This window comes from Kogia breviceps, chromosome 10 (assembly GCF_026419965.1).
Source record: "Kogia breviceps isolate mKogBre1 chromosome 10, mKogBre1 haplotype 1, whole genome shotgun sequence".
NCBI classification, from domain to species: domain Eukaryota; kingdom Metazoa; phylum Chordata; class Mammalia; order Artiodactyla; family Physeteridae; genus Kogia; species Kogia breviceps.
In genome coordinates, this window is record NC_081319.1 from 57649101 (window position 1) to 57666586 (window position 17486).

The window sequence follows — 17486 nt, forward strand, 5'->3', positions numbered from 1 at the left end:
CTTCTACATAATTCTTTTTTATCATAGTAAATTTTGGTATACTTTTGTGTATGTTACTTTTTTTCCATTTTGGAAAACTAATACTGGCAATACTCAGAGATACTGCAGGTTTGGTTCCAGACCACTGCAATAAAGTGAATATTGCAGTAAAGTGAGTCACATGAATTTTTTTGGTTTCCTAGTGCATATAAAGGTTATGTTCATGCTATATTGTAGTCTATTAAGTGTGAATAGCACTGTGTCTAAAAAACAATGTACATGCCTTAACTAAAAAATACTTTATTGCTAAAAAATGGTAACCATCATCTGAGCCTTCAGCAAGTCATAATCTTTTTGCTGGTGGAGGGTCTTGCCTTGATGTTGGTGGCTGCTGACTGATGAGGGTGGTAGTTGCTGAAGGTTGGGGTTGATTTCTTAAAATAAGACAAAAATAAAGTTTGCCACTTTGATTGACTCCTTTCATGAATGATTTCTCTGTAGCCTGCAAGGCTGTGTGATAGCATTTGACCCACAGTAGAATGTCTTTCAAAATTAGAGTCCTCTCAAACCCTGCCTTTGCCTCTGATCAACTAAATTTATGCAGTATTCTAATCCTTTGTTGTCATTTCAACAATCTTCACAGCAGCTTCACCAGGAGTAGATTTCATCCAAAGAAACCACTTTCTTTCTTCATCAGTAGGAAACAAGTTTTATCATGAGCTGGCAGCAATTCAGTCCCATCTTTAGGCTCCACTTCTAATTCTAGCTCTTTTGCTGTTTCCATCACATCTGCAGTGACTTTCTCCACTGAAGTCTTGAACCCCTCAAAGTCATCCACGAGGGCTGGAATCAACTTCTTCCAAATGCCTGTTAATGTTGATATTTTGACCTCTTCCCATGAATCATGAATGCTATTCATGGCATCTGGGAAGGAATGGTGAATCCTTTCCAAAAGGTTTTCAATTAACTTTGCCCAGATCTATCAGAGGAGTTACTGTCTATGGCAGCTATAGCCTTCAAGACCTGAAAGTTGAAATGACTCCTTGATCCATGAGCTGCAGAATGGATGTTGTGTTACCAGGCATGAAAACATCATTAATCTCTTTGTACATCTCCATCAGAGCTCTTGGGTAACTAGGTGCCTTGTCAATGAGCAGTAATTCTTACTTTGAAAGGAATCGTTTTTTTCTGAGCAGTAGGTCTCAACAGTGGGCTTAAAATATTCAGTAAACTGTGTTGTCAACAGATGCGCTGTCATCCAGGCTTTGTATAACCTATAATGGAAAAGAATCTGAAGCTATACACGTGAAACTAACACAATACTGTAAATCAACTGAAGTTAAATAAAAAAGAAGGGAGGGAGGGAGGGAGGGAGGAAGGAAGGAAGGAGAAAAGTATACATATATAGAACACAGGCAGAATAGACTCAGCATGATTCTTAAGGGCCCTAGGATTTTCAGAAGGAAGGCAGGAAGGAAGGAAGGAAGGAAAAAAAATACATATATAGAGGACAGGCAGAATAGACTGACCGTGACTCTTAAGGGCCCTAGGATTTTCAAAATGGTAAATGAGCATTGGCTTCAACTTCACTTCACCAGCTGCATTAGCATGCATGTCCTTTGAAGCTTTGAAGCCAGGCATTGTCTTCTCCTCTCTAGCTGTGAAAGCCCTAGATGGCATCTTCTTCCAATAGAAGGCTGTTTTGTCTACATTCTATCCAGACCAGTAAAACTTTCTCCTTATCAACAGTAAATCTGTTTCACTTTCTTATCATTTGTGTGTTCACTAGAGTAGCACTTTTAATTTCCTTCAAGAACTTTTCCTTTGCTTTCACTTCTTGGCTGTTTGGCACTAGAGGCCTGGCTTTATGCCAGTTTCGGCATGCCTTTCTCACTAGGCTTAATCATTTCTAGCTTCTGATTTAAGGTGAGAGATGTGCGACTCTTTCACTTGAACGCTTAGAGGCCATTGTAAGGTTTGTAATTGGACTAATTTCAGCATGGCTGTGTCTCAGGGAATAGGGAAGCCCAAGGAGAGGGGGAGAGATGGGGGAACAGATGGTCGGGGAGCAGTCAGAACACAAACATTTATCAATTAAGTTCACCATCTTATATGGGCATGGTTTGTGGTGTCTCCAAACAATCACCATAGTAAATCAAAGATCACTGATCATGGACCACCATAACAAATATAATAATAATGAAAAAGTTTGAACCATTGCAAGAATTACTGTCAAAACATGACACAGAGACAGGAGGTGAGCAAATGCTGTTGGAAAAATAGTGCTGATACATTGGTTCATTGCAAGGTTGCCACAAACCTTCTATTTGAAAAAAGCAGTATCTGTGATGTGCAATAAAATGAAGTCTGCCAGTAATGTTTCCGAACATTTTACCAGGTCATCGAGCTGTGTATATAGGTGTTCACGTCCCATTTAGTAAAGAGAGTCGCCGGCGTCACAGGCATCGTGGACACAAACATCACCACCGGAGAAGAAAAGACAAAGACTCAGACAGAGAAGATGGACGGGAATCTCCTTCTTACGGTAAGAGAATGGAAAGTTCTCCATTAACAGTTTAAGGTTCTTTCCTGGAAAGTTTTTTTTTTTTAAATTAAATATTTCCTTTTTAAAATTGTATTTCTGTAATAACTCAGACACAGTATATGCATTGAGGAATACTAATTGAAGTAAGAATATTTTTTCTACAAGAAAAATGCTTAGTTTATAGGTTAAGATCTACTTAGGATGAGTGAAAAAAGTAAGGGGCTTTGGTTTCTTTATTGTATTCCAGCCTTGGAATTGTAAATGTTGAGTCTTGGCACTTAAAATTCAGTTTAGGAGGGTTTTTATTTCCTTTTCTCTATTATATATATCACAGTTAACATATGCAATGAACAAATATCTGGAATCCTTAGGCTCTTGGAAGAGATTGAAATTTTTTTTTTCATTTTTAAATACATTTTTTGCCAGAAGATTTTTATCCATAAAGCTGGATTACTTGGTTATCTGTGCAGAAAAGAGTGCATTGATTTGATAGTATTGTCTTTAGAAGGACAGAATTTTTGTTTGAAAGCAGAGCAATAAAGAAGTGCCAGTAGACAGAGGAAATGATGGGAATCTCAGAAAGCAAAAAAGGCATATGGTAGAGGAAAATGAATTAGTATCTGATAATAAAGATTAGTAGTTATTTAAGTGCCCCTGAAAGCTGGGAAGGCAAGAGCCCAAAAAAATAGCTGAGCAGCTTGAGCAGGACATTGCACTCAGTTGACATGTAGGGCATCATTGGTTTTTTAGGACACCGTGGCTCATATGGCCATATACACCATAGGTCCTAGTGTGTGCATTCTTGAGGAGCCTCGTGAGCTGCACCCCCACAGGCACTTGTGTGCTGTGCTGAAGGAAAGTTCTTTTGACGAGGTAAAGAGGGAAATAATTACTGTGTATACTACAGCTTATGTCATGATCATAAGAAAGAAGATACTGATGGCCTAGTAAAATATTAAGTGACAATTCTATGCTGAGTATTCCACCAAGCCCTTGACATACGTGCTTTGACTTAATCTCCTCAGCATTTTAAAAAAATTAAAGATAGGTATTATTGTTTTCATTATATAGATGGAGAAACTTCAACTTAGAGAGGCTAAATGATGGGAATCTCTTAGCCAGTAGTAAGAGATACTGATGGCCTAATAAACTATTAAGTGGTCATATAGCTAACAAAAGTATGTCGCTGGTGAAGGAAAAATCAACAGTAATTTTAGAAAGCATCACACTACTAGTGGACTTTGATGACATTGGTAGTTGAGAAGTATTTTGCTGTTATTTTGTGAGTGGATCAGTATGCTTCTCTATTTCATTCTGAATAAAAAGGCACACAATATTTTTTATAGGAATGCTGCTTACTAGACTGTAAGTATGTTTGTATGTTTATCTGGCTAGGTGGTTTAATGTTCAAGCTGAGTTCTGAAATATGAAGTCTAAATATAGTGGTTTGAAAAATAAATTTGGTGGAGAAAATATTTGTAACTTTTTCATAGAGTAATTATGCCTAGAAAAGTTTTATGCCACAGAATTGGGTTTATTTTGGTTTTAACTCCAATCTGTATCCTAGAAATCGCTATGAAGTCCCTTCTTTCTTCCCCCCGCCACTCTCCAAAAAGACATTACACAGGTGTTTTACTTCTGGACATGATGGAATAACAGGAATTGAATTTATCCTCCAATTTTAAACAGTTAAAAAAACTGCACAGAATATATGAAACAGTAATTTTCAGACAGTGGGCAACCGGCAGCATAGGATGCTGAGCTCTGAGAGAGGGGAAGCAAGTGAGATGACCCCTGTGGTCCTGAGTTCATCCCTGTGAGACAATTTCCAGGCCATAGCATGAGGAACCCAGACAGAGCGTAGCAGGCTCTCAGAATTGAGGAGACAGATTGGAATTTGGGGAGGCCTACGAGGTTAGGATTTAAGATGTAGAGTGCCAGAGAGTAGAGAGCTACACACAGAGAGTGTTCCAAAGGTCTGAAGAAGGGTCCTTTTAAATCTTTGGCTGGGTACTAGTCTGGGTATGTGTGATAGGAAACTACCTGAGGCTTGATATATAGCCACCAGAAAGCAGTATGGTAAACAATTCCTGGATTTCACACAAAGACTGGGAATAGGATATGTTCCCACCAGTCAGTGGAAAGACTTGTGACATATAGGGCATTAGATAGAGGTCTCAGAAGGGTATTGCCTTAGTAGTGGGTCTAAATTAGTTTTACTCTAAGGGCTACAGTGGATCTGTTAGAAAAAAAAAAATTTGAAAGAAGGTCTTGAAAGAATTAAACTGACTTCAAGTATCTGCATGCTGGAACAAAGTCTAGTACTGCTAAAAGAAATACAGTAAAACCTAGCACCTGACCATGAGAAATGCACAATATCTGACATCCACAAATTATTTGGGATATAATGAAGTAGGAAAATAGGCATAACCAAGAGAAAAATAAATCAATAGAAGCAGATTCAGAGGGAGGAGCTTCAAGATGGCAGAAGAGTAAGGCATGGAGATCACCTTCCTCCCCACAAATACATCAAAGATACATCTACATGTGGAACAACTACAGAACACCTACTGAACACTGGCAGAAGACCTCAGACCTCCCAAAAGGCAAGAAACTCCCCACGTACCTGGGTAGGGCAAAAGAAAAAAAGAAAAGACAGAGACAAAAGAATAGGGACGGGACCTGCACCTCAGGGAGGGAGCTGTGAAGGAAGAAGTTTCCAAACACTAGGAAGCCCCTTCACTGGCGGAGATGGGGGTGGTGGTGTTGGGGGGAGCTTTGGAGCCACGGAGGAGAGCACAGCAACAGGGGCGCAGAGGGCAAAGCAGAGAGATTCCCGCACAGAGGATTGGTGCCTGAGAGGCTTGTCTGCTCACCCACTGGGACGGGCGGGGCCTGGGAGCTGAGGCTCGGGCTTCGGGGGTTGGATCCCAGGGAGAGGACTGGGGTTGGCGGTGTGAACACAGCCTGAAGGGGGCTAGTGCGCCACAGCTGGCCAGGAGGGAATCCAGGAAAAAGTCTGGAGCTGCTGAAGAGGTAAGAGACTTCTTCTTGCCTCTTGTTTCCTCATGTGTGAGGAGAGGGAATTAAGAGGGCCGCTTCAAGGAGGTCCAGAGATGGGTGCAAGCCGTGGCTATCAGTGCAGACCCCAGAGATGGGCATAAGACACTAAGGCTGCTGCTGCAGCTACCAAGAAACCTGTGTGCAAGCACAGGTCAGAATCCACACCTCCTCTCATGGTAGCCTGTGCAGCCAGCCTGCCACTGCCAGGGTCCCGTGATCCAGGGACAACTTTCCCGGGAGAACACATGGCATGCCTTAGGCTGCTGCAACGTCATGGCAGTGTCTGCCGCCGCAGGCTTGCTCCACACTCTGTACTCCTCCCTCCTCCCAGCCTGAGTGAACCAGAGCCCGCAAATCAGCTGCTCCTTTAACCCTGTCCTGTCTGAGCAAAGAACAGACGCCCTCAGTCGACCTACATGCAGAGGCGGGGCCAAATCCAAGACTGAACCCCGGGAGATGTGCGAACAAAGAAGGCAAAGGGAAATTTCTCCCAGCAGCCTCAGGGGCAGCGGAGTTAATCTCCACAATAAACTTGATGTACCCTGCATCTGTGGAATACCTGAATAGGCAACAAATCATCCCAAATTGAGGAGGTGAACTTTGGGAGCAACGATATATATATATTTTTCCCTTTTTCTCTTTTTGTGAGTTTGTATATGTATGCTTCTGTGTGTGATTTTGTCTGTATAGCTTTGCTTTTACCATTTGTCTTAGGGATCTGTCTGTCCACTTTTTTTGTTTGTTTGTTTTGGTTTTTAGTATACTTTTTAGCACTTGTTATCATTGGTGGATTTGTTTTTTGGTTTGGTTGCTCTTTTCTTTCTTTTGTTCTTACTTTAAACAAAATTCTTTTAATTCTTTTTTATTTTAATAACTTTATTTTCTTTTACATTATTTTATCTTTGTTTTTCTCTTTTTTTTTTCTCCCTTTTATTCTGAGCCATATGGATGACAGGCGGTCCAGCCAGGCATCAGGGCTGTGCCTCTAGGTGGGAGAGCCAAGTTCATAACACTGGTCCACAAGAGACCTCCCAGCTCCATGTAATATCAAACGGCGAAAATCTCCCAGAGATCTCCATCTTAACGCCAAGACCCAGCTCCACTCAATGACCAGAAAGCTACAGTACTGGACACTCTATGCCAAACAACTAGCAAAACAGGAACACAACCCCAACCATTAGCAGAAGCTGCCTAAAATCATAATGAGGCCACAGATATCCCAAAATGCACCACCAGACGTGGACCTGCCCACCAGAAAGACAAGATACAGCCTCATCCACTAGAACACAGGCACTAGTCTGCTCCACCAGGAGGCCCACACAACCCACTGAACCAACTTTAGCCACTGGGAACAGACACCAAAAATAACGGGAACTACAAACCTGCAGCCTGCGAAAAGGAGACCCCAAACACAGTAAGTTAAGCAAAATGAGAAGACAGAGAAACACACAGCAGATGAAGGAGCAAGGTAAAAACCCACCAGACCTAACAAATGAAGAGGAAATAGGCAGTCTACCTGAAAAAGAATTCAGAATAATGATAGTAAAGATGATCTAAAATCTTGGAAACAGAATGGAGAAAATACGAGAAACGTTTAACAAGGACCTAGAAGAACTAAAGAGCAAACAGTGATGAACAACACAATAAATGAAATGAAAAATACTCTAGATGGGGTCAATAGCAGAATAACTGAGTCAGAAGAAGAGATAAGTGACCTGGAAGATAAAATAGTAGAAATAACTACTGCAGAGCAGAATAAAGAAAAAAGAATGAAAAGAATTGAGGACAGCGTCTGATACCTCTGAGACAACATTAAGCGTGCCAACATTTGAATTATAGGGGTCCCAGAAGGGGAAGAGAAAAAGAAAGGGACTGAGAAAATGTTTGAAGAGATTATAGTTGAAAACTTCCTTAATGTGGGAAAGGAAATATTTAATCAAGTCCAGGAAGCACAGAGTCCCATACAGGATAAATCCAAGGAGAAACACGCCAAGACACATATTAGTCAAACTATCAAAAATTAAATACAAACAAAAAATATTAAAAGCAGGAAGGGAAAACAACAAATAACATACAAGGGAATCCCCATAAGGTTAACTGCTGATCTTTCAGCAGAAACTCTGCAAGCCTGAAGGGAGTAACAGGACATATTTTAAGTGATGAAGGAGAAAAACCTACAACCAACATCACTCTACCCAGCAAGGATCTCATTCAGATTTGACGGACAAATTAAAAGCTTGACAGACCAGCAAAAGCTGAGAGAATTCAGCACCACCAAACCAGCTTTACAACAAATGCTAAAGGAACTTTTCTAGGCAGGAAAAAAAAGAGAAGGAAAAGACCTACAAGAAAAAACCCGAAACAATTAAGTAAATGGTAATAGGAACATACATGTTGATAATTACCGTAAATGTAAATGGATTAAATGCTCCAACCAAAAGATATAGACTGGCTGAATGGATACAAAAACAAGACCCGTATATATGCTGTCTACAAGAGACCCACTTCAGACCTAGGGACATATACAGACTGAAAGTGGAGGGATGGAAAAAGATATTCCATGCAAATGGAAATCAAGAGAAAGCAGGAGTAGCAATTCTCATATCAGACAAAATAGACTTTAACACAAACTACTACAAGAGACAAAGAAGGACACTACATAATGATCAGGGGATCAATCCAAGAAGATATAACAATTGTAAATATTTGTACACCCAACGTAGCATTTCAATACATTAGGCAAATACTAACAGCCATAAAAGGGAAATCAACAGTAACGCAATCATAGTAGCGGACTTTACCACCCCATTTTCACCAATGGGCAGATCATCCAAAATGAGAATAAATAAGGAAACACAAGCTTTAAATGATGCATTAAACAAGATGGGCTTAATTGATAATTATAGAACATTCCATCCAAAAACAACATAATACACGTTCTTCTCAAGTGCTCGTGGAACATTCTCCAGGATAGATCATATCTTCTTGGGTCACAAATCAAGCCTTGGTAAATTTAAGAAAACTGAAATCATATCAAGTATCTTTTCCAACCACAATGCTATGAGACTAGATATCAATTACAAGACAGATTCTGTAAAAAAATACAAACACATGGAGGCTAAGCAATACACTACTTAATAACCAAGAGATCACTCAAGAAATCAAAAAATACCTATAAAAAAATGACAGTGAAAACACGACGACCCAAGACCCAAAACCTATGGGATGCAGCAAAAGCAGCTCTAAGGGAAGTTTATAGCAATACAGTCCTACCTAAAGAACAAGAAATATCTCAAATAAACAACCTAACCTTGCACCTAAAGCAATTAGAAAAAAAAGAACAAAAAATCCCCAAAGTTAGCGGAAGGAAAGAAATCATAAAGATCAGATTAGCAATAAATGAAAAAGAAATGAAGGAAATGATAGCAAAGATCAGTAAAACTAAAGGCTGTTTCTTTGAGAAGATAAACAAAATTGATAAACTATTAGCCAGATGCATCAAGAAAAAAAGGGATAAGATTCAAATCAATAGAATTAGAAATGAAAAAGGAGAAGTAACAACACTGAAGAAATACAAAGGATCATGAGAGATTACTACAAGCAACTCTATGCAAATAAAATGGACAACCTGGAAGAAATGGACAAATTCTTAGAAATGCACAACCTGCCGAGACTGAACCAGGAAGAAACAGAAAATATGAACAGACCAATCACAAGCACTGAAATTGAAACTGCTTAAAAATCTTCCAACAAACAAAAGCCCAGGACCAGATGGCTTCCCAGGCGAATTCTAGCAAACATTTAGAAAACAGCTAACACCTATCCTTCTCAAATTCTTCCAAAAGATAGCAGAGGAAGGAACACTCCCAAACTCATTGTATGAGGCCACCATCACCCTGATACCAAAAGCAGACAAAGATGTCACAAAGAAAGAAAACTACAAGCCAATATCACTGATGAACATAGATGCAAAAATCCTCAACAAAATACTAGCAAACAGAATCCAACAGCACATTAAAAGGATCAAATACCATGATCAAGTGAGTTTTATCTCACGAATGCAAGAATTCTTCAATATATGCAAATCAATCAATGTGATACACCATATGAACAAACTGAAGGAGAAAAATCATATGATCATCTCAATAGATGCAGAGAAAGCTTTTGACAAAATTCAACACCCATTTATGATAAAAACCCTGCAGAAAGTAGGCATAGAGGGAACTTTCCTCAACATAATAAAGGCCATATATGACAAACCCACAGCTAACATCATCCTCAATGGTGAAAAACTGAAACCGTTTCCACTAAAATTAGGAACAAGACAAGGTTGCCAACTCTCACCACTCTTATTCAACATAATTTTGGAAGTTTTAGGCACAGCAATCAGAGAAGAAAAAGAAATAAAAGAAATCCAAATTGGAAAAGAAGAAGTAAAGCTGTCACTGTTTGCAGGTGACATATTATACCTAGAGAATCCTAAAGATTCTACCAGAAAACTACTAGAGCTAATCAATGAATTTTGTAAACTAGAAGGATGCAAAATTAATGCATAGAAATCTCTCGCATTCCTATACACTTACGATGAAGAATCAGAAAATGAAATTAAGAAAATACTCCCATTTACCATTGCAACAAAAATAATAAAATATCTAGGAATAAACCTACGTAAGGAGATAAAAGACCTGTATGCAGAAAATTTAAGACACTGATGAAAGAAATTAAAGATGATACAGATGGAGAGATATATCATGCTCTTGGATTGGAAGAAACAACATTGTGAAAATGAGTATATTACCCAAAGCAATCTACAGATTCAATGCAATCCCTATCAAACTACCACTGCTATTTTTCACAGAACTAGAACAAAAAATTTCACAGTTGGTAAGGAAACACAAAAGACCCCGAATAGCCAAAGCAATCTTGAGAAAGAAAAATGGAGCAGGAGGAATCAGGTTTCCTGACTTCAGACTATACTACAAAGCTACAGTAATCAAGACAATATGGTACTGGCACAAAAACAGAAATATAGATCAATGGAACAGTATAGAAAGCCCAGAGATAAATCCATGCACATATAGTCACCTTATCTTTGATAAAAGAGGCCGCAATATACAATGGAGAAAGGCAGCCTCTTCACTAAGTGGTGCTGGGAAAACTGTACAACTACATGTAAAAGAATGAAATTAGAACACTCCCTAACACCATACACAAAGGTAAACTCAAAATGGTTTAAAGACGTAAATGTAAGAGCAGACACTATCAAACTCTTAGAGGAAAACATAGGCAGAACACTGTATGACATAAATCACAGCAAGATCCTTTTTGACCCACCTCCTAGAGAAATGGGAATAAAAACAAAAATAAACAAATGGGACCTAATGAAAGTTAAAAACTTTTGCACAGCAAAGGAAACCATAAACAAGGCGAAAAGACAACCCTCAGAATGGGAGAAAATATTTGTAAATGAAGCAGCTTGCAAAGGATTCATCTTCAAAATTTACAAGCCTCTCATGCAGCTCAATATCAAAAAAGCAAACAACCCAATCCAAAAATGGGCAGAAGACTTAAGTAGACATTTCTCCGAAGAATATCTACAGATTGCCAACAAACACATGAAAGAATGCTCAACATTATTAATAATTAGGAAATGCAAATCAAATCTACAGTGGGATATCACACACTGGTCAGAATGTCCATCATCAAGAAATCTACAAACAATGCTGGAGAGGATGTTGAGAAAAGGGAACCCTCTTGCACTGTCGGTGGGAATGTAAATTGATACAGACACTATGGGGAACAGTATGGAGGTTCCTTAAAAAACTAAAAATAGAATTACCATATGATCCAGCAATCCCACCACTGGGCATATACCCAGAGAAAACCATAATTCAAAAAGACACATGCACCCCAGTGTTCATTGCAGCACTGTTTACAATAGCCAGGTCATGGAAGCAACCTAAATGCCCATCAACAGACGAATGGATAAAGAAGTTGTGGTACATATATACGATGGAATATTACTTAGACATTAAAAGGAACGAAATGGAGTCATTTGTTTAGACGTGGATGAATCTAGAGACTGTCATACAGAGTGAAGTACGTCAGAAAGAGAAAAACAAATACTGTATATTAACGCATATATGTGGAACCAAGAAGAATGGTACAGATGAACTGGTTTGCAGGGCAGAAGTTGAGATACTGATGTAGAGAACAAACGTATGGACACCAAGGGGGGAATACCACCGTGGGGTGGGGATGGTGGTGTGCTGAATTGGGCAATTGGGACTGACATGTATACACTGATGTGTATAAAATTGATGACTAATAAGAACCTGCAGTATAAAAAAGCAAGCAAACAAACAAAAAACAACAAACACTAAACTTTCTTTGGGTTATTTGTATGGAAATATGTTAATATAAATGTTTCAGACATTACATGAAATTTCTAAAAATCTTATATGTTCTGATATAATGTTATAAGTCATAGTTCTAGTTATTACTTTAAAATGTATATTTCAGAAATAACTAAATTTTCTTGTCAATTGCATTATTATTAACTTTCATGAAATCTTTAACCATGATCATTTTTAAGTCTTTTGTCATTTACAGAGAGTTCTGGGTGTACTCTGATGGTTTTGAAAAAATATTCCTATAAAAGGGTTTCATCTTCAAGGAATTCATGGAAAAGAGTGACAAGTACAGGTTTCTGGTAACTGACTATACTGCTGAACTGAATGAATAAGCATTTTCAGAACTCTAATGGAAAACTGATGAATTCATAAACGTTCTAACAAAAGATCAAGGTGAAAAAAAATTTCATGGGACTGAGTGAAGTGATGAGGATGATTATAATTTTTGTGACCTTTTTGTTTGAATAAAAGAAACACAAAAACTAAAAGTAGAACTACCATACGATCTAGCAATCCCACTACTGGACATACACCCTGAGAAAATCATAATTCAAAATGAGTTATGTACCAAAGTGTTCATTGCAGCTTTATTTACAGTAGCCAGGACATGGAAGCAACCTAAGTGTCCATCAGCAGATGAATGCATAAAGAAGATGTGGCACATATATACAATGGAATATTACTCAGCCTTAAAAAGAAACGAAATTGAGTTATTTGTAGTGAGGTGGATGGACCTAGAGTCTGTCATACATAGTGAAGTAAGTCAGAAAGAGAAAAACAAATACCGTATGCTAACACATATATATGGAATCTTAAAAAAAATCGTTATTAAGAACCTACGGGCAAGACGGGAATAAAGACACAGACCTACTAGAGAATGGACTTGAGGATACGGGGAGGGGCAAGGGTAAGCTGGGACAAAGTGAGAGAGTGGCGTGGACATATATACACTACCAAACATAAAATAGATAGCTAGTGGGAAGCAGCAGCATAGCAGAGGGAGATCAGCTCAATGCTTTGTGACCACCTAGATGGATGGGATAGGGAAGGTGGGAGGGAGGGAGATGCAAGAGGGAAGAGATATGGGTTCATATGTATACGTATAACTGATTCACTTTGTTATAAAGCGGAAGCTAACACACCATTTGAAAGCAATTATACTCCAATAAAGATGTTAAAAAAAAAGAAACAGATCGAGAAATGACAAAGTTAATGGAGTTCTAAAACACGCATGTTAAAGCAGTATAATAAATATTCTTTATATGTTCAAGAAGAGAGAGGCTGAAAATATATGAAAGTACCACATGGAACTTCTACAGATGAAAAATGCAGTATCTGAAATGAGTAGTACGCTAGATAAGATTAACAGATGATTTGACATTACAGAATAAAAAAGATAAGTGATTTTTGAAGATATTGTGATAGAAAGTAATCAAAATGAAAGAAAAAAAGACTGAAGACCAATAAACAGCATCAGTAATTTGTTGGATAGTATCAGGTAGTCAGTCTATCATATGTATAATTGGAGTGCCAGAAAAATTTCCAAAAGTAGTAAAAAGTCTGAACTCACAAGTCCAAGGAATTCAGCAAAACCCAAGGGGAAGAAACATGAAGAAAAACCACACAAAGTCACATAAAAATCAAACTGCTGAAACCAAGACATAACAGTCCTAAATGTATATAACAACAGCTTCAAAATCCATGAAGCAAAAACTGATAAAATTGAAAAGAGGAAGAGAAATCCACAAGTATAGATGGAGAATGCAAGTCTCCTTTCTCAGTAATGAATAGAACAAGTAAACAAAAAATCTGTAAGGATATAGAAGACCTAAATAACACTGTCAGTCAGGTTGATAGTCACATGCATAGAACATTTTACCCAACCACAGCAGAATATACGTTCTTTACAATTGCATATTGAAGATTTAACCAAGATCCTATTCTAGGCCATAAAACAAGTCTTAATACATTTAAAAAGACTGAAAGTGTATTCTCTGACCACAAATAGAATTAAACTAAAAAGATTTTAAGAAAAATGCCCAGATATTTGGCAGTTAAGCACGAAGTTTCTCAGTAATCCATGGGTTAAAGATTCAGTTACAACAGAAATTAGAAAATATATTGAACTCATGAAAATGAAAACACAGTACAGGCAGAAAATTGAGAGAAAATCTTGCAAAGTGAGGACACAGTTCTGACCCACACAGGTTTCATTTAGCATGGTACTGTGCAAAGTGAGGACTGCCTACATATTAGAATTTGTTAGATATAGCTAAAGCAGTGCTTAGAGAAAAACGTATAGCATTTAGTTTTTAGCCTGGTGGCACAGTGGTAGAGACTCCACGCTCCCAATGAAGGGGGCCCAGGTTTGATCCCTGCTCCGGGAACTGGATTCCACATGCATGCCGCAGGTGGGAATTGGGGAGTTTGCATGCCACAACCGAGCTGCCCACCTATTGCAAGTAAGAACCAGTGCAAACAAATAAATTTAAATAAAGAAATTAATTTAAAAAACGCAGAACAAGAAAAACCTAATCAATGATTTAAGCTTGTAACTTAAGAAATTGAAGGAAAAAATAGAGCAAATTAAGCCTAAATAAGCAAAAGAAAAGAAACAATAAAAATGAAAGCAGAAATGAATAAAATAAAAATCAGACCAATAGTAGCAAAAATCAATCAAACTGAAATCTGGTTCTTTGAAAAGATCAATAAAATTGAGAAATCTAAATTGCCAGACTGATCAGGTGAGGGAAAAAAAGATACAAATGACCAGCACCAGAAATTTTCAGTACAGATTCTACAGATATTAAAGAATAAGGAGGGAATATTATGAATGATTTTATGCCAACAAAACTGATACTTCAGATTAAATGGGAAAGTTTCTTAGGAATACATGCTATTAAGCAGAAATGGGTAACTTGAATTATCCTACGTGTATAAAAAGAAATTGAATTTGTAGTCTAAAGCATTCCCACAATGGAAATTTACTCCCAAATGGCATCAAACATACAAGTAACAGAGACTCTGCTAGAAAATTGAAGACAAGGGAACACTTTCTCATTCATATTGTGAATCCAGCATTACCCTGACCAAAACCTGATGAAGATGTTACAATAGAATAAAACCACACACTAATTATTTCTCATGAATATAGATTCAGAAATCCTTAACAAAATAAAAGCATATCTTATCCAGCAATACTTAAGAGGGATAATACATCATGATGGTGGTAATGTGAATAGTGACCCCCACAATGTCCATATTCCTACTGTCTGGAACCTGTGAATGTTAACCTTATTTGGCAAAAGTGAATCTGTAGATGTGACTAAGTTAAAGGATTTTGAGAAGTGGAGATTATGCTGGATTAATGCAGATGGGCCAGATTTAATCACAAGGAGTCAGAAGATCAGAGAGGAGACAGTAGTTATAGTGATGGAATGAGGAGGCGTCCAGACCTAAGGAATGTAGGCAGCCTCCAGAAGCTAGAAAAGGTAATGAAATGGATTTTCCACAAGAGCCTCCAGAAAGAACCAGCCCATGATTTTTCAGCCCTGTGTAAAATTCATTTTGGACTTCTGGTCTCCAGAACTGTAAGAGAATAAATTTGTGTTATTTAAGCCACCAAATTTGTGGAAATTTGTTATAGCAGCAATAGGAAATTAATAAGATAAACAAGTGGAAATGCAGGGTTGGTTTAAAATTTAAACATCTATCAATGTAAATTAAACATATTAATAATATAAAGGAGAAAAACCGATATAATCATATCAATAAGACAGAAAAAGCCTTTGACAAAATTCCACTCCCCTACTTTGCTAGGAGTTAAAATTCTGTCTTTAGATAAATTTTATTTATCTACATCTAACAAATTCTATTTATTTAGAATTTTTCTAAATTCTATTCTAGAATTTTATCTCCTTGCAAACTAAGAATATTAGAAAACTTCTTCATTGTGATACAGAGCATTTAGAAATGCTGGTGAAAGACTGAATGTTTTCTCCTTATGAATTGGGAAAAGGCAAGGATGTCTTCTCTCACCACTTCTGTACAACATGGTACTGGCACACGTAGCCAGTGTAATAAGGCAAGAAAGAAATGAAATGCATCCAGAAGGTAAACAAAGAAGTAAAATTGTTTTTTTTCACAGTTACAGAATCATATGTGTAGCAAATCCTAAGCAATCTACAAAACTACAGAACTAAGTGAGTTTAGCAAGGTTACAGGATACAAAATCAGTGTACAGAATTAACTGTATTTCTATATAGTAGCAATGAGCAATCAGAAACTGAAATAAAAAACAGCATAATGGCACCAGAAATATTACTTGGGGATGAATTTCACAAAAGATGTGCAAGACCTAATTGTTGAAATGTTCAAATATTAGAAAGTTCAGTTACATTGGGTTTTTGTTTGTCCTGCATCGGTCTTAGCGTATTCCTTCATTATGAAGACCCATGTCGTGTACATACTGGACAAGTTTCAGATATGTTTTTAATACTCCCTCTTCCCCTGTTCTTTATATTTTCCTCTTTCTGGAGTTTTTCTTGTGTGACTTTTAAATTCTGTTTTCTATATCTCTTAACCTTGTGTGTTTTTGTCCTATTTGTCATTGATGCATTCTGTATAACCTCCTCCTCCTTAGATCTGTCTTTTCCTTTAACAATTTTATTTCTAATCTACTTTTTTAAAAAAATAAATTTATTTATTTATTTATTTTTGGCTGTGTTGGGTCTTTGTTGCTGCACATGGGCTTTCTCTAGTTGTGGCAAGTGGGGACTACTCTTTGTTGCGGTGCACGGGCTTCTCATTGCGGTGGCTTCTCTTATTGTGGAGCACGGGCTCTAGGTGCGTGGGCTTCAGCAGTTGTGGCACGCAGGCTCTAGAGCGCAGGCTCAGTAGTTGTGGCGCATGGGCACAGTTGCTCCATGGCATGTGGGATCTTCCTGGACCAGGGCTTGAACCCATGTCCTTTGCATTAGCAGGTGGATTCTTAACCACTGCACCACCAAGGAAGTCCTTCTAATCTACTTTTTAACCGGTTTTAATATCCCTCTTGCAGCTATAAGTTCCTGGAGGTTTGTTTACTTAGATGTAAATTTTAAGTTTGACCTCTGTTATATTTGGAAGAATTTGATTTTGTTTTTAATTGATGCTTGTTGTATGCTTCAGTGTTTATTCGGGGACCCCTGGGGCTTTCAACTGTCCTGGACTAGAATGTACGCTAATTTCTCTGTTTGGGGATCCTGTACCACACAGGTAGTTAAACTCAGATGTCATGAGCGGCAGTGACCTGTCTACCTCCCTAACCTCAGCTGACAGACTTTTGCTTCTCCATGATAGTAGGAAAAGTTAGTTTTGAGTTTTCTCATCCTTGTTTTTGAACTTGGGGATTTCTTTTTTTACTCTTGAACTTAACTACATATTAATTAAATATTTGAAATGTTCTATATTATCTAACATTTCCATCTATTTTTGGTGAGGAAAAG

The 17486-nt window shown here is 37.8% G+C and overlaps 1 protein-coding gene across 17 annotated transcripts in view; it reads left to right on the forward strand.

Annotated features, from left to right (window-relative positions):
• SLC4A7 (solute carrier family 4 member 7) overlaps positions 1-17486 on the forward strand; it is a 121450-nt gene that overhangs the window by 44039 nt on the left and 59925 nt on the right. For 16 of the 17 annotated variants that reach the window (XM_059075232.2, XM_059075236.2, XM_059075230.2 and 13 more), the window contains exon 3: positions 2378-2524. In XM_059075232.2, coding sequence (XP_058931215.1) covers positions 2378-2524 — 147 coding nt within the window. Of the gene's footprint in view, positions 1-2377; positions 2525-17298; positions 17349-17486 lie in introns of those variants that run through there. The other variant, XM_067005864.1, reaches the window with a different exon arrangement.